The 24,516-nt window shown below is 45.3% G+C and overlaps 1 protein-coding gene across 2 annotated transcripts in view; it reads left to right on the top strand.

Annotated features, from left to right (window-relative positions):
- Positions 1 to 23,266, top strand: part of RIOX1 (ribosomal oxygenase 1) — a 73,699-nt gene extending 50,433 nt beyond the window's left edge. The window contains exons 12-15 of one of the 2 annotated variants that reach the window (XM_069769040.1): positions 6,727 to 6,847; positions 14,156 to 14,255; positions 20,096 to 20,182; positions 22,910 to 23,266. In XM_069769040.1, the coding sequence (XP_069625141.1) occupies positions 6,727 to 6,847; positions 14,156 to 14,255; positions 20,096 to 20,182; positions 22,910 to 22,999 (398 nt within the window). In that variant the 3' untranslated portion in view covers positions 23,000 to 23,266. The remainder of the gene's footprint in view (positions 1 to 6,726; positions 6,848 to 14,155; positions 14,256 to 20,095; positions 20,183 to 22,909) is intronic. The other variant, XM_069769041.1, reaches the window with a different exon arrangement.
- The last annotated feature ends 1,250 nt before the right edge of the window (positions 23,267 to 24,516 follow it).

The following is a 24,516-nucleotide window of genomic DNA, read 5'->3' as shown; positions in this document are numbered from 1 at the left end:
ATGACTGCCTTTTGGTCATCTGTCAAGTCAGCAGTCTTCCCCATGATTATGGAGCTACTGAAACAGACTAAGGGACCTTTTTAAACGCTTAGGATGCCTTTGCAGGTGTTTTTTGTTATTGTAATTTACTGAGATAATGACTTTTATCCTCAACATTAACAGAAATAAATACATGAAACAGATCACTCTGTTTGTAATGACTATATATAATATGAGTTTCACTTTTTGTGTTAAGAACTGAAATAAATAAATTTTTTTGATATTCTAATTTTGTTAGATGCACTTGTATATTGGATTCTAATTGTGCAGGCTTGGATTAAGGTTGTCTGCCGTTTGGGCAGCATGAATCAGGTGTGAGGTTGAGCTGTGTAAGGGGAGCTTTTTTTCTCCATCGTCTCATTGGGGGACACAGGACTGTGGGTGTATGCTACTGCCGCCAGGAGGCTGACACTAAGTAGGTATAAAAAAAAAAAAAAAAAAGTTAGCTCCTCCTCCATAGTATACACCTTGCCACTGGCCCTGACAGCTCCAGTTTATGCTTAGTGTCCGTATGAGGCACATCTCTGGGTTTTCCCAGATGTTTTTTTCTCTTTCTCTGAAGATAAGACAGGGGCGACGGACCCTTTTTGAAGGGGTCCGATCTCCCCAAACCAACAACGGGCGAGCACGTGGAGTGTCGCCTCCACGTATCCTCTCCCGCGACGTGGGATTTTTTTGCCGGACTAAGAACCTGACCACCCTGAGGTAACGGAACCCTAGGTTGTACAGGCATTCATTCCTTGTCCGTGCAGCCTCCACTTCATCACCAATGCACGGCTACGGTGTTTAAAGGAGGCAGACGGTCCCTCTCCTCGCCTTCTGAAGGGTGTAAGGAGTTAGGGTGCCTGCACCGTCTTTTTTACATATGTATATATATTTATATGTGATTTTTTTTTTTTTTTTGGTCTAACCTCATCCGCTGTCAGAGGGCTGCACAGGGGGCTCCTGCTTCATCGCGCGTTCTGCTGGTACTGCACAGGTGGCGACTATTATCCGGCGTTGTGCTGGTTTCCAGCGTTATTCCCCACAAGCAAACTTCAGCATGGGCGGAAGTCCCGCCCCTTTTTTCGGCGGTTTCCTGTTCTCTAGGCAGCCTGAGGCATTATGGATCTTGTAGTCTGAGCATGGGCGGAAGTCCCGCCCCTTTTTCGGCGGCTTCCGGTTTTTCTGTACGGCCTGTGGCATTATGGGTCTTGTAGTCTGGGAGAAGTCCCGCCTCCATCGGCGGCGGTTTACTTCCGGTTTCGAGCATCCAGCTTTCCCGGGAGAGCAGGGGAAGGAGTGAAATCTAGTTCCCTGCTTCGGCCTAAACCGGGTCCATGTGCGGTAACTCCTCCCACTTTTTCAGGCATCCGCCCTGTAATTTAGTATATATGTGTGATTTGCACAGGAGACATGGTTCAGTGTTTGAGAGCATACGGGGACACAGGACTGGGGTGAGTGCTACTTCCCTCAGCCTGACAACAGTATTTGTTCTAGACCTAGTAGCTCATAAGGAGATACGGAGCATAGCGGCTTTAGAGTCATCATGTCTAGAAACCCTAAGACTCACTCAGTTTTGTATTCCTCATGCATTACCTGTCGGTCTGCTTTTCCGCATGCGCAAAGTAACCATCTCTGTGAGGCTTGTGATTCCGAGCGCGTGCAGGAGCCCCCGTCTGCTACCCTGCCTGTTACCCCGCCGGCTATCCTGCCGGGTGTGCCTGTACCTGGGTCGGCAGTGTCTCCCCCTGAGTGGGTCATATCATTAACGCAGTCTATGGCGTCTCTAACAAAGGCGGTTGAGTCCCTTCAAGCCCCTGTCAGGGACATTCATCCGCCTGTTTTGGAAAGATCCTCCGATTTTCAGGATCCTCCGGCCTGCAGGGGCCGTACTCCCTCTAGGCAGACACAGGGGAAACGATCCCACACAGCGTCTCCCGGTCCGTCAGGTGCATCAGCATCTTTGAATCCCGTCTCTCTCTCCTGCGGAATTGAGTGAACACGGTTCGGACTATGACTCAGAGGGTTCTTTTGATTTAGAAGCTCCTGGTTATCAGGAATCTGACAGTCTCATTTTGGCCGTTAACCAGACTTTGGGAGTTGAGGATGTGGCCACCTTACCTTCTGGTCATAAGGTGTCCTTTAAGAAATTCAAGCAAACTCATAGGGTGTTTTCTACTCATCCTGAGTTTGAGGATTTAGTCCAACGTCACATGGAGCGACCAGATAAGCGTTTCTTAGGCCAGAAGGCCCTAGGTGCAAGGTATGCTTTCGCTCCAGAGCTTTGTAAAAAGTGGGCAGAATCCCCTTCAGTGGATCCTCCTGTGTCCCGTTTGGCCTCTAGTACGTTGCTGTCTCTTCCTAATGGGTCGTCTATTAAGGATCCGACTGATCGGCTCCTAGAGAGTCTAGCTCGGTCTCTGTTTGAGGCTTCAGGGTCAGCCCTCGCGCCGTCTTTTGCGGCCACATGGGTTGCCAAAGCTATGATAGCTTGGTCCGAGTCCGTAACTAAGGCTCTTCAGGATAAGGGGTTTCCTGTAGAGATGATAGAGATGTCAAATCAGATATCTTTAGCAGGAAATTATCTGATTAATGCATCCTTGGATGCGGCAAATTGTTCAGCATTGGCTGCGGCAAATGCTATTGCTATCAGAAGGGCCCTATGGCTAAGAAATTGGCGGGCGGACTCTACTTAAAAAAAAGTCCCTTACATCCCTCCCTTATCAAGGTGTCCGTCTTTTTGGCGAAAAACTGGATCAGCTTATATCTGATACCACGGGAGGTAAAAGTAATTTCCTTCCTCAACAAAAGGTTAAGCAACTTTTTCGTCGCCAATTTCAAGCAAGATTTAAATCCTTTCGTAATTCCCGGTGGTCTGCGGCACCAAGCGCAGGTCCCACAAGTCGGCCTGTCCAAGACAGGGAGCACCAGGTCTCCTATAGGGCCAATCCATTGGCAAGAATGCGGTATCAACCATCAAGATCTAGGGGGGATCTAGATATCCTCGATCTTCGGCTAAATGACTGGAGGCAGCCTCTCGTCGCTTTCAACAGGGTAGGCGGTCGCCTACTACTGTTCCATCAGTCCTGGCTGTCAGTTGTTCAAGACAGATGGGTAAGAGACCTGGTGGTTTCAGGGTACAAAATAGTTTTCCTATCTCCCTCCAGGCCGTTTTTTTCCATTCAGTCTTCCCAGTTCAAAAACCCTTCTAAGAGCTTTATTCAGAGCAGTCGAGTCTCTTCAGTCCAACGGGGTCATTGTCCCTGTTGCAAAGGAAGAAAGGTTCAAAGGGTTTTATTCAAATCTGTTTACGGTTCCCAAAAAGAATGGGACCGTGAGACCCATTCTGGACCTAAAGTGTCTAAACAAATTCATCAGCACTCGTCGCTTCCGTATGGAATCTCTCCGCTCGGTCATTGCAGCTATGGAAAGGGGAGAATTTCTGGCTTCCATAGATATTCAAGACGCCTATCTGCACGTTCCTATATTTCCTCCTCATCAATAATTTCTACGGTTTTCCATAGGCGAGCGACACTTCCAATTCACTGCATTACCTTTCGGGCTCGCCACTGCTCCCAGGGTGTTCACGAAGGTGATGGCAACAGTGGTGTCAATCCTGCACTCTCGAGGCATAGTCATTCTGCCTTACTTAGACGATCTCTTAGTCAAAGGACCAACTTTTCAGGCATGCAGGGACAACGTCAACATCTCTTTGGACACCCTAGCTCGTCTAGGGTGGCTGGTCAATTTAAAGAAGTCATCCCTAGTACCATCTCGGAAGATCTCTTTTTTAGGGATGATCTTCGACACCTCTCGGGGGCTAACTATTTTACCCCAGGACAAGGTGCTTTGTCTCCGGCAGGAGGTAAAATTTTTCGGCAGCCGAGTTTCCATTCAATCCGGTTCTGCATGAAGGTCTTGGGCAGGATGGTAGCAGCTATAGAAGCGGTTCCATTCGCCCAATTCCATCTTCGTCCACTCCAACAGGCACTTCTGTCAGCCTGGGACAGGAGTCCTTTGTCTCTCAACCTCAGGTGTCGTCTGTCTCCTGGGGTCAGGCAATCCCTGATATGGTGGATGAGGAGTTCTTCCCTACTTCAGGGGAAAGCCTTTCCTCCAGTTCATTGGCTGGTAGTCACTACGGACGCCAGCCTTCTCGGTTGGGGAGCAATGTTTCTCCAGCACACGGCTCAGGGTCGTTGGTCCCCAAGGGAATCAACCCTTCCAATCAATCTGTTGGAGATAAGGGCAATTTGGCTGGCCTTGCAGCACTTTCACCATCTTCTGGCAGGTCGCCCGGTGCGGATCCAATCGAACAATGCCACGGCCGTGGCCTACGTAAATCATCAGGGGGGCACTCGCAGCAGATCAGCCATGCGCGAGGTAGGACAAGTCCTCCGCTGGGCCGAGAACAATCACTCTGTGATCTCGGCAGTTTACATCCCGGGCAAGGAGAACTGGGCAGCGGACTTTCTGAGCCGACAGGGTCTTGCGCCCGGGGAATGGTCTCTTCACCCCGATGTTTTTCGGCAGATATGTCTACACTGGGGAATCCCGGACGTGGATCTAATGACCACCGGGTCGAATACCAAAGTACCCAGGTTCGTTGCACGGTTTTGAGATCCAGGAGCAATTGCCGTAGACGCACTAGTCCTATCTTGGAACCAATTTCGTCTTCCATATCTGTTTCCCCCTCTGGCGCTGCTTCCAAAGGTCGTCAGGAAGACCAAGTTAGAGGGAGTTCCGGCAATTCTAGTTGCCCCAGATTGGCCTCGGAGGTCATGGTACGCAGACCTAGTTCAGCTGATCGTCGGGGTTCCTTGGCAGCTACCAATGCAGCCAGATCTTCTGTCGCAGGGGCCGATATTCCACCAGAACTTAGAGGCCCTGCGTTTGACGGCTTGGCCGTTGAATCTTGGATTCTGACCCAGGCCGGTTTTTCTCAGAAAGTAGCCTCAACTATGGTTAATGCTCGAAAGACAGCTTCAGCACGCATTTACCACCACACCTGGAAAGTCTTTCTTTCATGGTGCAGGAAGAAGGGTCTTCCTCCTCTTCGGTTTTCCATTCCTAATGTCCTAGCTTTTCTCCAATCTGGTCTAGACTCAGGTCTCGCTCCAAGTACCCTTAGGAGGCAAATATCTGCCTTATCGGTTCTTTTCCAGCGCAGGATCGCTACCAATCTGCAAGTAAAAACTTTTTTGCAGGGAGTCTCTCATATAGTCCCTCCTTACAAAGCTCCGATAGAAGCTTGGGACCTTAATTTGGTCTTGAGTGCTCTTCAGGAACCTCCATTTGAGCCCCTCCAAGATGTTCCTTTTAAGGTACCTTTCTTGGAAGGTTTTGTTTCTGGTAGCTATAACATCCATTAGGCGGGTATCGGAATTAGCGGCCTTGTCCTGTCAGGCGCCGTTTCTACAATTTCATCAGGATAAGGTGGTGCTGAGACCAGCACCTTCCTTTCTGCCAAAAGTAGTCTCCTCATTCCACATTAATGAGGACATTGTCTTGCCTTCTTTTTGTCCTGCGCCTACACACCGGGTGGAAAAAGCTCTCCATACTCTAGATTTGGTGAGAGCTCTGAGAAGATACGTTTCTCGGACCGCTTCTTTTCGAAAGACGGATGTTCTGTTCGTTCTTCCTGCGGGTCATAAAAAGGGACTCGCAGCCTCTAGATCGACTTTAGCCAGATGGATAAGAACCACTATTCAGGAGGCCTACCGTATCAAGGGTGCAGCCATCCCGGCTGGGATCAGGGCACACTCTACTCGGGCGGTAGGGGCTTCCTGGGCGCTTCGGCACCAAGCTTCAGCAGAGCAGGTTTGCAAAGCGGCCACTTGGTCCAGCCTGCACACTTTCTCTAAACATTATAATATCCACACTCAGGCCTCTGCTGATGCAAGTTTGGGAAGGAAAATTCTTCAGGCTGCGGTATCACACCTATAGGCGGTAAGTGCCTAGGGTTTTTTTTCCAGTGAGTCTTCTTCCCACCCTGGGACTGCTTTGGGACATCCCACAGTCCTGTGTCCCCCAATGAGACGATGGAGAAACAGGGATTTTTGTGTTACTCACCGTAAAATCCTTTTCTCCGAGTCGTTCATTGGGGGACACAGCTCCCTCCCTATTCATTTTGTTTGTCTATGGGGTTGTTCAGACTGTAGTATTATTCTAGACATGTTGTCTTTGCTCTAATGCTGTTTTGTTTTCTCTATCTCCTACTGCTTGTGCACCAAACTGGAGCTGTCAGGGCCAGTGGCAGTGTATACTATGGAGGAGGAGCTAACTTTTTTTTTTTTTTTTAAACCTACTTAGTGTCAGCCTCCTGGCGGCAGTAGCATACACCCACAGTCCTGTGTCCCCCAATGAACGACTCGGAGAAAAGGATTTTACGGTGAGTAACACAAAAATCCCTGTTTTTGCAAGCCAATCGGACATTTATGATACCATTTTGGGGTAGATACGAGGTTTTGATTGCTTCATATTGCAATCAAGTGACAAAAAAATGCAATAGTGATGTTTTCATTGACGTCTTATATCGATCAGGTTAATGAATCGGACTTTTACAAACATAGCGATACCAAATATGTTTATTTATTAATGGGAGAAAAGAGGAGTGATATATATAATTATTGTGTATAGCTAATTTTGATGGGTGTATCCTGGTATCTTCACAAAATTTCCCCCCATTGTGTTTCTTTCTTGCAGCAGAGAAAGACCACAGTGTATATGGTGCTCCAGCCAGGTGGGAGAACGGAGATGTGACCGGCGGCATCATACAACTTGAGAAGGACACTCAGATCCGATTTCTGAGGCGTGGGATAGTCAGGTCAGTCACATGTATATGATTGCTCCTCTTTGCCCAAATTACAAACTTGTTCAGTGGTCAGGGCATAGTAATGATTGGACTGGTATTATATCCAGCTGCCTAGTAATATTTTGTAGTAAGCATGTCTGCAAAGAAAATGCAGTACTTCAACTGGCTAATGCAATTAATGGATTACCTGTAATTTTGACTAATGAAACCAAACACTATAGGCATATATATTTTACTCTATGTTCTTTCTGTACATGCCTATAGAGGCTGCAGTCTCACTAGTGTCAGCATTGACAGATTTGCTTTACCCCAGCTAAAAGAGCCACTGACACCATAGACTCTCTGTACATGAGCCATAGTGCGGGGGGAGGGAAAATCTGAACTCACCATTTGTGAATGATGGATCCTGATATCCTTGTAGAGATGTGAAATGTCATTGTAATCCTGCCTGTTATGATAAGGAGATAAGTTCCGAAAAATCAAATTTTAGCCTATTATGAGGTTAATTGGGCATATTGAAAATTGCAAGATTTCTGGATTATTAGGTCCAAGTTTAAAAAAAAAAAAAAAAAAAAAAAAAAATCACCCAAAAATCTTAAAGAAAACAAAGTCGGCAAATAATTTAAACACTTTCCTTGATTGTGCATTCCCCTTAAGCAATGACCAGATTAGATCCCATCTTGTGAGGATCAGAAAATCTTTCCCAATATATTGGGAAGCAATGGCTTATGACTTTTTTTTATATGTATAAGTGAGGCAGATACTTTATCTCTCTAATAAGATCTAGTCTAACGTTTCATATATTCTCATACAACCGATGTATGCAAATCCTGTGAACGTGTCAGCAGGACACAACATGGGACTTTATATAATTAAGGTATTGAAAAAATAATGTTCTCTAATGATGTTGATGAAGGGATTTAGTTTTTGTATGCATTGATTTCACTGTGATGCTTCAATTATTTATATTTATGGCAGGAAAGAGCTCCGAAATTAGATCCTCTTAATTGCAGTGTTTCATATTGGCGCCTGGGCCTGAAAACGGCCGAAAATAAAGTGCTCTGAAAAAGAACAATGTGTTCATGTAAATAGTTCCCTCCAGAAGAACAATGCCATCATTAATTTCCCTGGGTTTTTCACCTTTTATGTAAAACTCATATGGCCTCTAGGTTGTGTTGGAGTATACAGCTCGCATGTCATAAACATTTTACTACTCTATATAATGCTGTATTACCACTTGGAAATGTATTTGAACTTTGAGCATGAGGGTTCATCCTATGAGCACCATACTTAATATATAAAAAAAATAAAGTGCCATTAAAAGGGATTTATTGGTTTCAGAAAACCTCTGTCCCCTGCTGCAATGTAATAAAACAAACAAACTGTCCTTTACTCACCCTCTCAATGTCCATTGCTGAACCTCTGCCATTGCTCCGGTATCGGTTGTTTGTTTTTCGGGGGACAGGGGTTTTCTTAAAGTGAACCTGTCACCCCGTTTTTTCAATATGAGCTAAAAATAGGGTTAAATAGGGCCTGAGCTGTGCGTTACAATAGTGTCTTTATTGTCCCCAGAATCCCCACCTTTGCTGCCAAAATACCTTAGTAAAGTCACCGTTTTTGCCGGTCAATCACACTGGTCTGGTCAAATGGGCGTTGTGAAATCACTGTTTCTCCCCCCACTCCTCGGCGTGTCTGACGTAAGTCGATCTGTGAATCGCACAGATCATGCTCTTTTTTTGAAGTTACACAGTGAATTCGGCTCTTGCGCCTGCGCAGTATGCTTTGCCCAACTGCGGGCAAATCCGAAAACCATTAGTGCGCATGAGCTGGCGCACTATGTCCCGGAAGTATTTTGCTGTGTTCCCGGACATAGTGCGCCGACGCATGCGCACTAATGGTTTTCGGCTTGGCAACCTCTGAAGAGGTTATTTACATATTTAAATTACCAGAGGAGCATTGTATGGCCTATAAGTCTCCTTACGCCTGCTTGGCACCCTCCATGAGGAGAAACATTCTCACTTAGACCCATAGTAAGAAGCCTCTCGTCAAGCCAAATCCGATCTCGCCGAAACACCGTGTCTGCAAATGAGTGTCTGGTTTAGCTTCTTATTCTTAAGTCATGTGGCAAGGCTTGTTAAAGGGAACCTGTCACATTATTAACCTGCAGATGTGGGGGTTAATCTGCAGGTTAATGGCATTCTGTATCTGTACTTAGACCCATGCTGCCAGGAGGAAATAAACTTTATTCCTCCAGGTAGCATTCGGGTTTAAGTCAAGGGGGCAACGTTGGCGCTGGGTCAGTCACCGCTCAGGGTATAGAGAGTGGCAGCTGTAACCGTACCACCGTCACTGACTGACAGGAGCTGCCGGTGGGCGCGGCTACAGCTGCTGCTTTCTATACACGGAGTGTTGACTAAACCCACGCCAAGGTCGCCCCATGACTGAAACGCAAATGCAAATTAATTTCCTCCCAACAGCGGAGCTTTAAGTATGGGCGCCGGGCAGGTTCAGAATGCTATTAACCTGAAGATGAAACCCCGTATCTGCAGGTAAAATGCGTTTTTTTTTTTATGGTTCCCTTTAAAAGGTCTCTCTAGATTTTTTAAGATGGCTACATCCAATAGGTGTACGGTGTCATGATTGCCAGTTGCATATAGTAGTTCGTGCAGCTGAGAAACAATTAATCTACTATATAATTGTCTAAGGGTCACTTCCGTCTGTCTGTCTGTCCTTCTGTCACGGATATTCATTGGTCGCGGCTTCTGTCTGTCATGGAAATCCAAGTCGCTGATTGGTCGCGGCAAAACAGCCACGACCAATCAGTGACAGGCACAGTCCCGGAAGAAAATGGCCGCTCCTTCCTCCCCGCAGTCAGTGCCCGCATACTCCCCTCCGGTCAGCGCTCACACAGGGTTAATGGCAGCGTTGACCGCGGTGTAACGCACTCGTTTAACGCTGCTATTAACCCTGTGTGACCAACTTTTTACTATTCATGCTGCCTATGCAGCATGAATAGTAAAAAGATCTAATGTTAAAAATAATAATAAAAAAATAACAAATAGTTATATACTCGCCCTCCGGTGGCCCCCCCGGATCGAAGCGGTTACCAATGCTCTTCGCGACGCCCCGATGACCGCTCCATGCATTGCAGTCTCGCGAGATGATGACGTGCGGTCTCGGGAGACTGCGAAGTCATCATCTTGCGAGACCGCAATGCAATGCACTCTTCAGACCGGAGCGCACGAGGAGCGTCGGTAACCACTTCGATCCGGGGGGCCACCGGAGGGCGAGTATATAACTTTTTTTATTTTAATTCTTTTTTTTTTTTTTTAACAGTGATATGGTGCCCACATTGCTGTAGACTGCGTGGGCTGCGCAATGTACTGCGTGGGCTGCGCAATGTACTGCGTGGGCTGCGCAATGTACTGCGTGGGCTGCGCAATGTACTGCGTGGGCTGCGCAATGTACTGCGTGGGCTGCGCAATGTACTGCGTGGGCTGCGCAATGTACTGCGTGGGCTGCGCAATGTACTGCGTGGGCTGCGCAATGTACTGCGTGGGCTGCGCAATGTACTGCGTGGGCTGCGCAATGTACTGCGTGGGCTGCGCGATGTACTGCGTGGGCTGCGCGATGTACTGCGTGGGCTGCGCGATGTACTGCGTGGGCTGCGCGATGTACTGCGTGGGCTGCGCAATACACTAAGCATACATATTCTAGAATACCCGATGCATTAGAATCGGGCCACCATCTAGTAGTATTTATAATTCAGCAAGAAGCTCTACATTATATTATTTATCTAAGGCTTCCTTCACACGTCTGTGTCTCCGGTACGTGTGATGACTGTTTTCACACATACAGGAGACACACATGTAGACCCCTTCAAGTATATGGGTCTGCGCATAAGTCATGATCGTGTGTCCATGAGCAAAACATGCTGACCTGTCCCTTTTGAGCAGCATAAAAACAGAAAAAAGTTGGGACGCTGTATAAAATGTAAAAAAAAAAAACAAAAAAAAAAACAAGAATGCAATGATTTGGAAAACTTTTATAGCCATAGAAAACAGATCAGAGGTTGAAAGTTATCAATTTTTCCCGTTTCATTTGAAAAAATTAACTGACTTAGAAACTGACTGCAACATATCCCAAAAGTGGCACTAATGGAAGGCTGGTAGGGCAATTTTTAGCTAAGTGACATGACTGTGTATAAAAGAGCATGTTTGAGAGGCAGTCTCTCAGAAGCAAAGATGGTCAGAAGTTCACCAATCTGAACAATTGCATCTAAAAATTGTAGAATAATTTCAGAAATATGTTCCCCAATTGTAAAATTACAGACTTTGAATATCCCATCATATATAGTATAAAATATCTTAAAAATATTCCGTTGTGCACATGGATTTTTCTTGAATAAGGGGCAAGGCTGAGGGTTAATATTGGATGTTCATGATCTATGGGCCCTCAGGAGGCACTGCAATAAAACCAGACATGATTCACTCATATAAATCACTGTATGGGCTCAGGAATACTTAGACATCATTGTGTGTGAACACAGCTTGCTATACAATCTACAAATGCAAGATAAAGCTCTATCATGCAAATACGAAGCCATATATCTAAATAATCCAGAAGTGCTGCCGTCTTCTCTAGGCCAAAGCTCTTTTAAAATGGTTGAGGCAAAATGGAAAACTGTACTGTGGTCAGATGAATAAAAATATGAACTTCTTTATGGACATCCGAAAGCCGTGACCTGCAGACTCAAGAGGAGAAGGACCGTCCAGCTTATCAGCGCACAGTTCTTGCATCTCTGATGGTATGGGGTAGTATTGTGCCTATGACTAGGACACATCTTGAAAATGCACCATTAATTGCTGAGCCTTATGTAGACGTTTTGGAACAACATATTCTCCCATCCGGACAATATCTGTTTCAGGTAAGGGCTTCTTCAGCAAAGATTTTTCAGCAAGACAATGCTAAACCACATACTGCATCCATCACAACAGTATGGCTTCCCAGAAAAGTTTGGGTGATAAACTGGCTGCCTGAAGTCCAGCCCATTCACAAATAGAAAACATTTGGAACATTCTGAGTAAAAAAAAAAAATCTAGCGAAGACCCTGGACTGTTAAGCATCTAGAAACTGGCGCTCATAAGTGTCCAGCCATCTAAGGACATCCTTGGAGGATTCATAGAAATGGGTTGATACTCGCTCTACCACTCTCTCAATTTGGCGGGATATATCATCGAATACTGTATTCCTAGCGTCCTCATTCTCCTTTTTATGTCCAAAAACATAGATCTTTTGTGCTGTACCTCCACAGAGATGTCCGGAAATACTGAAATTATTTGGTCACCTAACTGTAACTCTTGCTTTCTTAGTATAATGTCCCGGTCGTTATAATTTTCATAGGATTTTAATTCGTATGGGGCGGGGAGGTCTGCCAACCTGGACAAGGCCTTGTAGGTACCCTATGTGCACGCTCCACTAAAAAAACAAGGGAGTAAGGATCTCTTTGCCAAAAATTGTCCAGTATCCATTCTTCAAAATATCTGTTCCACCCCCCCCCCCCCCTCCACCTTTTATAGCACCCCGACCAGTCTGATGTTATTGCGTCTTAGGCGTTTTTTCCGGGTCATTTGCCTTAGCAAATAACGACGCCACAGCTTGTGTATGATTCTGCACATCCCTTCCTATCAGAGGGAGAGCATCCTCCAACTCATTCACTCTGCCCTCAGCCTCCATTGTACGTACATGACGCTCCCTTTTGTACATCCTGGCCCATAGTAGGTTTCTTGGATAAAGGCCACCTAGCCTACCAATGTAGTAAGGGTAGCATTACATTTATTAACTACAGTGATTCCATGAATGAAGGGGATTATCCTGATGGCACAACAACAGATGTGCTTTTATTTCTCCTTTGGGGGTTTGGCGCTCCCAGGATATCCTGTATAGCAACCTCCATTTCAGGAGATTCATCACTCTCTTCATCATGCGCTACGGGGGAATATCTGGATCCTTCAGGAGATGTTTTCTGGGGCATCTTTAAATTCATTCCCACTTTCTGTCTCATGGGATTTGTATTAGGTGCTCTGTGGTTATACTGCCCCAGTATGGCTGCAGCATCCCCTCCAACATCCCTTTGCCTTTTTCCACAGGGCGTTCTGTCTTGGGAGCTCCCCTGCTGTTCACCAATCTCCTTCCCCAACTTCTTACTGCCTATCATTATCGCACTGCAGATCACCAGATCTTGGCCTCCTGCCCCTGGATTACTTTCAGCTCTCCTGCTGCAGCTGCTCTGATTCACTGACGCTTACAGCCAGCATGAGCGCTCAGCGGCACTAGGAACCTGGGGAGGCCATCCTCTCCTGCTGCTCTCTTCGGCTGTGAAGATGGTGATGGGGAGCACCAGTCTCAGTGCCGGAAGCAGGAATGTATAACTGCCTCAGCCCTCCTGCTCTTCTCTCCCGTCCACACTCCTCTGTCGGCACTGCCACCACACGCTGCTGCCCAGGAGCTCTTGGACCTCACACAGTTTACCGAGGTCAGGATCCACAGGTACTCCTACACCCCCAGAGTCCTTCAGGGCAGGGGTGTCAAACTGCATTCCTCGAGGGACGCAAACCATGCGTGTTTTCAAGATTTCCTTAGCATTGCACAAGGTGCTGTAATCATTATGTGTGTAGGTGATTAAATTATCACCTGTGCAGTACAAGGAAATCCTGAAAACATGACCTGGTAGCAGCCCTCGAGGAATGCAGTTTGACACCCCTGCTTCAGGGTATGTTTGGCCAAGAATTGTCCGGGATCCCAGTAGGATAATGTTTAGAATGTATGGTGCTCTCATCTTCTCAGGCCAAGAGCATAGCATAGCCACGTCCCAAGCATGTAGAATCTGACATCAGACATAAATGGGACAAAATTCCTGTCCCAAAACTATCGATCTCTTCACTTCCCAGATGTTTACGGACGGTTGTAAAAAGAAGAGAAGATTCTACACAACAGTATACATGGCCCCGTGCCAATTGTTTTGAGATGTGTTGCTGCCTTGAATTACTAAATTGAACGAACTGGAAAAATGTCTAATGTTCAAGTACTAATCTGTGTCCTGGGTTCTGCTGTGAAAAAAAACATGGCTTTAGGAGGTTTCCAAACAGCCTTCCATTCTTCTTTTCTTTACATTTATACAGTGTCACAACTTATTTGGAATTGGGGTTGTATAAAGCTTTCATTATAGATGTTTTTAAAGGAAAAAAAAACAACAAAAAAACAAAATTTCTGAAATTTCTCTTTCAAACCTTGATACCCTGCTCTTTTGCTTCTGTGCAGATTGTGCAGTGAAGGAGAAGTCTGTTTATTGTATTACTCAACAGAGAATTCCAGAGTTTACCACCAGGCGGCACCAAAGTCTATGGAAGTGGATGCGGAGGTAAGAGAATCGCCAAATTCTTCCAAGTGGCACACATGAGTTAATTAATTTTGCACGTTCTGCAAATTGCCTCTTCAGAGAGGAAGAGGACTAGAACTTTACAAAGCTGCCTGTTAGAAGCAGCGATCCTACAAGTCACTATTCACTCATGGGCCGTTTTCACTGTAGCGTTTGTGTCCGCAGCGTACCTCTTTCCTTCAGATCCGCATACATCCGCATCCGTCCCGCATACCTATATATAACATTGTGTACGCAGGGACATGCGTTGTATGCGGATGCATTCTCGTACATTGTTTTGACATGCCCGCCGAACGCAACATGTTGTGTTTGGGCACATCAAAACGATGCACGGGGACGCATCTGCACGCATCCGCATACAATGCATGCCCCTGCGTACACAATGTTAACCCCTTACTGACCTTGGAGGGAATAGTACATCCGAGGTCAGTACCCCCGTTTTGATGCGGGCTCCGGCGGTGAGCCCACTTCAAAGCCAGGACATGTCAGCTGTTTTGAACAGCTGACATGTGCCCGCAATAGGTGCGGGCGGAATCGCGATCCACTCGCGCCTATTAACTAGTTAAATGCCGCTGTCAATCTCTTGACAGCGGCATTTAGCGCGCACGTCTGGCCATCAGGCGCACCGCTAACCCCCGTCACGTGATCGGGGGTCAGCGGTGCATCTGCATGACAACCAGAGGTCTCCTTGAGACCCCTATGGTTGTTGTTGCCAGATTGCTGTGAGCGACACCCTGTGGTCGGCGCTCATAGCAATGAAGTAATTCTACTACATAGGGGCGATCTGAGCATCACCTCTATGTAGCAGAGCCGATCAGGCCAGTTTCTAGCCTCCCATAGAGGCTATTGAAGCATGGCAAAAGTAAAAAAAAAAAAAAGCTTTAAAAAATGTGAAAAAATATATAAAAGTTCAAATCACCCCCCCCCGTTCGCTCCATTCAAAATAAAACAATAAAAAAAATCAAACCTACACATATTTGGTATTGCCGCTTTCAGAATCGCATGATCTATCAATAAAATAAAGAATTAACCTGATTGCTAAACTGCAAAGCAAGAAAAAATTTCAAAACGCCAGAATTACGTTTTTTTGGTCGCAGCAACATTGCATTAAAATGCAATAACGGACGTTGGGTGGGGTGCGGGGAGGTGGGAGGCGAAACTCAAAACGGAGCAAAGTATAGTCCTGACTTGTAAATGTACTGCAGCTTACCATAAAGTAAGGTGCAGAATCTCATTTCCTTCCCCATTTCCCCTCTTTTATGTCCCCCATGTTCTTGTCTCGTCATATCTGTATTTTCGAATTTGAGTTAATATATGTATGGTTTTTCCTCTTTGTTTAGATTTAAGCTTATTGAACTCCCTTGTAAGGGAATCTGTTGTTCAATTGCTATGTTATTGAAGATAAAAAGTTATTGAAACTAAAATGCAATAACGGGCGATCAAAAGAACATATCTGCATCAAAATGGTATAATGAAAAACGTCAACTCGGCACGCAAAAATATGTCCTCACACAACCCGAGATCTCGAAAAATGGAGACACTATGGGTATCGGAAAATTGTGCTTTTTTTTTTTTTTCCAGCAAAGTTTGGAATTTTTCTTTTTTACCACTTAGATAATAAATAACCTAGACATGTTTGGGGTCTATGAACTCGTAATGACCTGGAGAATCGTAATGGCAGGTCAGTTTTAGCATTTAGTGAACCTAGCAAAAAAGCCAAACAAAAAACAAGTGTGGGATTGCATTTTTTTGCAATTTCACTGCACTTGGAATTTTTTTCCCATTATCTAGTACACGACATGGTAAAACCAGTGGTGATGTTCAAAAGTACAACTCGTCCCACAAAAAATAAGCCATCACATGGCCATATTGACGGGAAAATAAAAAAGTTATAGCTCTGGGAAGGAGGGGAGCGAAAACACAAAACCGAAAAAAGCTCCTGGGTTTAAGGGGTTAAATATTGGTACACAGGACATATGCGGATGTATGCTGATCAGAGGTATGCAGCCCTACGCTGCGGACACAAACACTAGTGTAAAACCGGCCTTATATCGTAGCTCATATTGCAAGACTTGTTAAAGGGTTAATAGTGACTTTTAGGATCGCTGCTTCTAACAGGTGGCTTTGTAAAGTTCTAGACTTTTGCCTCTCTGACGAGGCAATTTAACAATCTTTAATAACCTTCAAATTAAAAATAATTTCCACAATTGGATGTGTTACAAAATTTTTTACTGTGCTGAGATAATCTTATAAATGTGCCCCTGCTGTGTACTGTGTAATGGCCGTGTCTGACTGTACAGGAACATGGTCTGATCATACCACAGCTCCTGGGCAGGGGAGGAAGCAAAAGAGGATACAGACAGGACAGTATAGGATTGCAGCTGATTCTTTCGGTGCTGTAAAATATATTTTTAGTCAGGCAGGGAAATGTTTTACCTCACAGAAAGCGATCTCCTGCTGTCCTGTCAGTATACTCTTTTCGTCCTGCCCTACCAAGTAGCTGTGGTATGGTCAGACCATGTTCCTGTACAGTAAGACACGGCCATTACACCGTACACAGCAGGGGCACATTTCTAAGATTCTCAGCACAGGAACATTTTTTTTTTTTCAATACATCCAATTGTGGAACTGATTTTTATTCCAAAATCCATTGATTAAAATTGAGTTTTGCAGTGGGACAACCACTTTAAGTAAAAATTGGATTTTTGTAATTACCTTAAAATCCCTTTTTGCTAATTTACATTGGGGGACATGGCACTGTGGATATAGGCCCTGCCACTAGGGTGCTCAACATTAGGTGAAAAAAAATTGTTGTCTCTTCCTGGTGTTCTGTATCCTCTCTCCTCTGACACAAGGAAGCTCAGTTTAGTGATAAAAGCAGTAGGTGACCAGTGACAAAACCAATAACAAATAAGAAAAAGAACCAGGAAACAATATGACATGAAATTGGTAAGAATAAAAACATTGGCCACGGGCAACCCAAAAATACTTGTGGGACACAAACACCAGGAATAGGGTGGGATCTGTGTCCCTCAATTTACTCAACCAGTGAGGTGTTTTATGGTAAGTACAGAAATCCAATTTTCTTGTTAATACCATTGAGGAAAACAAGACAGGGTGACATCCCAGAGCAGTCCCAATGGGTGGAAAAAAAGTACAGATGACCAGTACAGACTGCAGTCTGTAACACTTTAAAGCTTCTGCTGATGCAAGCTTGGGGTATAGAGTGGATCTTCTAGAATTTGATGAAGGTGTGTACAGGGGCCCCGGTGGCCATCTTTCAGACCTGAGAAATAGAGGCCTGACGCGAGACTACAAAAGTAACCTGAAATTGGGAATGGATAGACAAATGATGTCACCATCCACACACTTCAGCTTGAAAAGGGGAGTGCTTGTTTGATGGACTGAAAGCCAACTCTGTGCTGATGCACTGGTGAGCCGGCTCTCAGTCAGTGCTGGAGCGTGGTTACAGATCTGGCTCACTATGAACTGAGCGGTGGCTGAAGCCGCGACTCCTGAAGGCTGCTGGGAGGAATAAAGCTATTTCCTCCGGTAGCTGGGTTTTTACTTTGGCCAACACACAGCATTAGCAAGGTATTAACCTTCAGATTAACCTTATACCTGCAGGGTAATGGCAATCTGTCACCTACTTTTTCGTATATAAGCTTCGGCCACCGCCATTAGGGGCTTATCTACAGCATTCTGTAATGCTGTCGATAAGCCCCCGATGTAACCTGAAAGATAAAAAAAAACAACAAGATTATACTCACCTGAAGGGGCGGTCCAGTCCGATGGGCGTCGCGGTCCGGGGCCTCCCATCTTCATGCGATGACGTCCTCTTCCTTGCTTCCTGTCGCGGCTCCTGCGCAGGCATACTTTGTCTGCCCTGTTGAGGGCAGAGAAAAATACTGCAGTGCGCAGGCGCCAGGAAAGGTCCAAGAAGCCCAGCGCCTGCGCACTGCAGTATTTTTCTCTGCCCTCAACAGGGCAGACAAAGTAAGCCTGCGCAGGAGCCGCGACAGGAAGCAAGGAAGAGGATCGCATCAAGATGGGAGGCGCCGGACTCAGACCGCGACACCCATCGGACCGGACCATCTCCCCAGGTGAGTGTAATCTAACGTATTTTTCTTGTCTTTCAGGTTACATCGGGGGCTTTTCTACAGTATTACAGAATGCTGTAGATAAGTCCCTGATAGCGGTGGCCGCAGCTTATATACGAAAAAGTAGGTGACAGATTCCCTTTAATAGCGTTTGGTGACTTTAAGACAGCTGAAGAAAAGGACACGTGAGGTTGAATCAATCTTACTATCCAGTGGGTCACCGAGGGACGATGCATCAGACATGCTACTCTGGGATCTATGGAATGAGATGGGGACATTTGACAAGCAATTACCGTTGACACGAAGTTCAGCAAGATCTTTTTTGGTTGGGGAATATGACTTGTTGTCAGCAGTGCAGATGGCAGTAAACTATTTCCTGAGAGTGGAAGGTGTCCCTCACTGCTCGGATAAGGTTGTGCGTGGCCGAAGCCAGTTTAGAATCCTACTCTGATTCATAGTGGTGCCACCCGGTGATTCTGACTGGGCAGTAGGAGGAGCAGTCTCATCTATGGCTCTGTCTTAGTAGTGATCTGGGGAGGTAGAAGAGGACCAGTGGGAAAGATCCAGCGATTTTGTCAGAGTGGCTGTGAGCAGAACTCCTCAAGTTGTGTGTCATGGAAAGTTGTGTGACCTGATTGGCCAAGAGAGCATTGACTGGTGAGCTGGCCTGAAAAGTGCTCCAGGAAATGGACCATAGATTGGAAGAGGTTGGTAAAGTTAACTATGGCATGGTTTAAATACTTGACCCATTCAGGGGGACACAGTTTCTAATGAAGATACAAGGGTCCTGAGCATGCAGGGGGTAACTGCATTGGGGATAGATCGAGCCTGGGTCGTTCTATAGTAAATAGTAAACATTTGTCAAAGCATGAGCAAATAAAATTGGAGCACCCAGGTCATGGGGGGTTGAATTAAAAAAAATAAATAAATAAATAAAAAAAAATAATAAGTTGGTCCTCCCTCTAGTGAAGTACATCCAGCGTGAACATCGGCATGGTAGGCCTGAAAGTAAAGTAAGACCTTTGATCGACAATGAAGTCCAGTATGGATCTAGGAGTTCTCCCAAGAGCAGGAAACCCCCATCCATGAAAGAGGCATAAAAAGTGCTATTACTTTGTAGTGTGCACTGCAAGAGGTGGACCTAAATGGAAGAGGCCCAAAGAGGTGAGAGCCCGAGGGGAAGAAAAATGAAGGACAATCCCCCAAGCCACTAGATAGGGAAGAGAAATGGTATGCGGTTTTGGACACCCGTCAAGTTACCTCTTTGGTGACCTTTCAAGATTGTGGGGTCACCAGAACTCCTCCTGGGTAATGGTTGACCTGCTCAGCCTTGGTAAACGGGTGACCAACGGAAATGTGACCTCTGCATGGAGCTACCCTACTGAGGAGCGCATGATCTGTCCTCCCTAACAAGAAGAAAAAGATGGAGGACAGCCCCGTCACTTGGCTAGGATAAAAAAAGGGCAAAAAAACAACTCTGTAGAACCTGATTTGCCTAGTGTTTAAGCAGATATAAAAGACATGCAAATCTTTCCGAGGCATTTTAATGATCTGCTGCTAATGTCATGGTGCCAGATACCAGAGGAAACTTCAAAGGTCTTGTGGACTCTTCCTCAGCAAGTGATTTAATGTTATGGCTGATTTGGTGTCGATTGTACTCTGAATATTTGAGATGTGGCCTCTCCTTTTATGTTATTGATAATGTCACTGTTTCTGTTACAGCATATGGATGCAATAGAATATCTCATCCACCGTTATCCTCAATATGCGACTGTAGAAAGCCTTCCCTGTGAAGACCTGGATGACAAGGTAGACATGGCAACATTTTTTTTTCTTACAGAGGTTGCTACTATGAGTAGAATAGGTATTGATGAGTTGTCTTAGAAGTTCAGAAAATGTTTACAGTATAGCTTTCCTATATACCATTTGGTGACATCTCACATATTCTCGATGTTTATACATTGCTGAATTCACATTATACGTTGGGTTTTGGTTGAGCTGTAGCTACAGGACTGCAGAAATAGAAGAATGCTGTCATATTTATTATATTCACCTGATAAAGACCAGGAGTTATAAATTTGTCACTTGGTCCTGGGCTTTAGCCCTGTGCCATTGTACATTTGTGGCACAACGTTAGAGCAAAGGTTCGGTCATGGACCCTGGGGGGAAGACAGAAGCAGTTTATTATTTCTTCTGTTTTCTAGTTCACCGGCTACATATAGTGCTTAATGTCGTGCCACTCACCGGCTACATGTAGTGTATGGTAGCATTGGCACTGCCAGTGCTTATGTAGGATCTGGCAGAGCTGCGGAGTCCTAGTAAATCCACATCAGCTATGCCACTGATCTATTTTCCCCTGTAACTGGGACACCTATGGATGCCTTAACTACTTATAGTGGAAAAAATGAGCAATAAAGTCAAAGAAAAAAAAAAATCAGAATTTTTTTTTCATACTATGTATTCTTTATCTATAATATAATGCTGGGAGTGTCACTCTGTCCGAAGCCTTTATAGACTGCGCAAACGCTGGCGCAGTCTGGCCCCCACAGAGTGACGCTCCCAGGAGATCGCGGTATGCGTAAACACTGAACGCACACCGCGATCTCCACCGGAGAGGCAGGGACCGTGGACACGCCAGGAGGGTAAGTATATTCACCTGTCCCCCGTTCCAGCGCTGCGTGCGGCTCCATCTCCCGGGTCCTCTGCAGTGACGTTCACAGTTCAGAGGGCGCGATGACGCGCTTAATGCGCGCCGGCGCCGCCCTCTGACTGACCAGTCACAGCCAGAGGAGCCGGAAGATGGCGGCGCGCAGCGCTGGAACGGGGGACAGGTGAATATAGCAAGTGCTGGGGGGCCTGAGCTAGCGGCGATACCGGTACCTGACACCCACAGCGCGCCGGTGTCCCCGCCTGCTCAGGCCCCCCAGCACTCGGCGCCCAGCGACGATAGGTGAGTATGGTATTTTTTTTATATATATATCGCAGCAGCATACGGGCCATAGACAATGGAGCATCTTATGGGGGCCATCAACCATAATGGAGCAGTGTACGGGGGCATGCACACAGGAGCGTCTTATGGGGGCCATAAACCTTTATGGAGCAGTGTACGGGGGCATACACACTGGAGCGTCTTATGGGGGCCACAAACCTTTATGGAGCAGTGTACGGGGGCATACACACTGGAGCGTCTTATGGGGGCCATAAACTTTTATGGAGCAGTGTACGGGGGCATACACACTGGAGCGTCTTATGGGGGCCATAAACCTTTATGGAGCAGTGTACGGGGGCATACACACTGGAGTGTCTTATGGGGGCCATAAACCTTTATGGAGCAGTGTACGGGGGGCATACACTATGGAGCATCTTATGGGGGCCATAAACCATAATGGAGCAGTGTACGGGGCATATACTATGGAGCATCTTATGGGGGCCATCAACCATAATGGAGCAGCGTATGGGGCATATGGATGGGAGAAGCAAATTAAAGAATGGTGGCGCAGGATGGGAGCAGCACATGACAGAACGGGGGCGCAGGATGGGAGCAGCACATGACAGAACGGGGGTGCAGGATGGAAGCAGCACATGACAGAACGGGCGCAGGATGGGAGCAGCACGTGACAGAACAGGGGTACAGGATGGGAGCAGCACATGACAGAACAGGGGCGCAGGATGGGAGCAGCACATGACAGAACGGGGGCACAGGATGGGAGCAGCACATACCAGGATGGAGACCATATACCAATATAAATGCTCGCCACCCGGGCGTAGAACGGGTTCAATAGCTAGTTACATATATCAGGGATAGACATACCACTTGTGCAACATTTGCCACCACAGGGGCCCAAGATGTAAGGGGGTCCACATCTGCCTCCAAATTAAATGCAATGGTGCATTATGATGAGCTATTGGAATAAAAAGAGCCCATATATTGATCTTGTATAGGGGCGCCTTTTAAATTTGTCTGCCCCTGACATAACAAAAAAACCTACATGTTATGTATCTACCTGTTGAATGAAGTATCCAGACTATAACGGTTGTGTAATTTGGTGTGAAACATTACCAGTAAAAGTATAACCTAAAAATAAAAACTAAACCAAAGATAATGATCTATATTTACGTCACAATACGGTACATTAAAAATAGGTGCACCAATAAGTTACAATGTAACTTCTCTTTAGATTTATATAAATTACTGCTTGCATAAAACAAAGCCTTATACAGCCACATCAGTATAAAAAAAAAAAAGTGTAGAGGCAAAAATTAAAAAAAAAAATTAGCCAGCAATAAGGACCTCTAGAGATTTCGACAAGGGTGCTCTACTATTTCAGTCAGTCCCATCGACCATGATTAGAGCAAAGATCATGCAATGTTCAACTCTGATCAGGAAGGGGATGCAGAGTCCCTTTCTCAAGGATCCCCAGTGATCAGCATGTTATCGCCTATACTATTGATAAATAACTTGATTTTTTGGAAATAACCCTTTAATGTTCCTTCAAGTCTGGTTATTAAGGGATTGTTTTTTTTTTTTTTTTTCAGCTTGCTGTGGCCAACATGTTATTTGAGAAGGGTCTGCTGACCACCAAAGAGCGGCTTACTCCATTATCAAGAACTGTGGAAACTGAGTGATCTCAGAATGAAGAACCATCCATCGATACTGTGAAGAGAGATTGTGTCCTATGAAATTCTGAGAACTGTCCACACCTTAGATATGATCTGCTTCGAGATGTTTACCTCCATATTAAGTTAATATTTCTTTGAAATGTAATTTAAAGAAGTTTTTATTTCTATAATATTGGCATTTTCTGTAGCCTTGGAAATGACTTGTGTATATTGTAAATGCTTCATTGACCGAATGCATTATATTTTCAATAATTAAATATTTTAGGAGTATAATTAAGACTAAGGACTTTTGTATATATGCTAAGGTAGATGTGTGTGGGTTTTTTGTTTTGTTTAAAAAAAAATCACCCTGGATCATGCAAAGACAGAAAAATCCATGTTTTTTTTCCCAGCACAGTGGATTTCAGCACAATCATGGTGTAAATGTACTCTATATGGCTTAAATTGGGGGGACACCTGACCTGTATTCGTTTGTTGTACTTATTCTAAAACCGCATTCCTGAGGTTTGGCATGGATGTTGAATGAGAAGGGCTTGCACTGTTTCCCAGAGGTGAGCTCACCTGTACCAAGTGTAACCCTGGAGTACAACGATATCCTATGTGTGTTCGAAAACAACTTTTGAGGCACAGTGCAAAGCTTAGAAATGAAGAAGCGCCCTGTTGGAGTTCAGATTTTGCTGGAATGATTTGCGGGTGCCATGTCACATTGGCAGAGCCCCCGAGGTGTCAGAACAGCGGAATCCCTGTATATATGACCTTATTTTACAAACTACACCCCCGATGAATTCATTTAGGGGTGCACTGATCATATTGACACCACATCTGCAGCACAGATTTTTATCCTATTTGGCAGTGAAGAAAGAATAAATTACATTTTTACCACTAAAATGTTTTGGCCAAAAGTTTTTAATTTTTCTAATGGCTAATTAGGAAAAAATGGACTTCAGTTTGTTGTAAAAAATTCTCCTCAGTGCACCAATAACCTACCGTACATGTAAATTGGAAATACTTTTCAGACACAGCACAAAGCTCAGAAAAGGAGCGCCAGATTATATATAGTGCAGATATTACTGTTATGGTTTGTGGGTGCCATGACCCAGTGGGAGAGCCCCTGAGGTGCCAGAACAGCAGAACTCCCCATAAGTGACCCCATTTTACAAACTACACATCTTGATGAATTAATCTAGCGTTGCAGTGATCATATTGACACAATGTGTGTCATAGAATTTTATACCATTGGGCTGTGAAGAAAAAATAAACATTTTTTTGCCACAAAAAAAAAAGTTTTAGCCCCAGATTTTACATTTGCCAACAAAATTGGTCCTGCAATTTCTGCTGAATGTAGAAATGCCTCATATGTGGCTGTATAGCACTGCTTAGCCATATGGAGAGACTTGGTGGGATGGGAACGCTTTTTGCGCAGATTTTCCTAGAATAGTTTGCGTACTCCATATACAGATCTCTGAAGTGCTGGAATAGGAGAACCTCCCCCCTCAAGCGACCTCATTGGAAATTTACCCCTT

This window comes from Ranitomeya imitator, chromosome 5 (genome assembly GCF_032444005.1).
Source record: "Ranitomeya imitator isolate aRanImi1 chromosome 5, aRanImi1.pri, whole genome shotgun sequence".
Taxonomy (NCBI): domain Eukaryota; kingdom Metazoa; phylum Chordata; class Amphibia; order Anura; family Dendrobatidae; genus Ranitomeya; species Ranitomeya imitator.
Note: the sequence above shows the minus strand (reverse complement) of the source record. Positions and strands in the feature narration are given on the sequence as shown.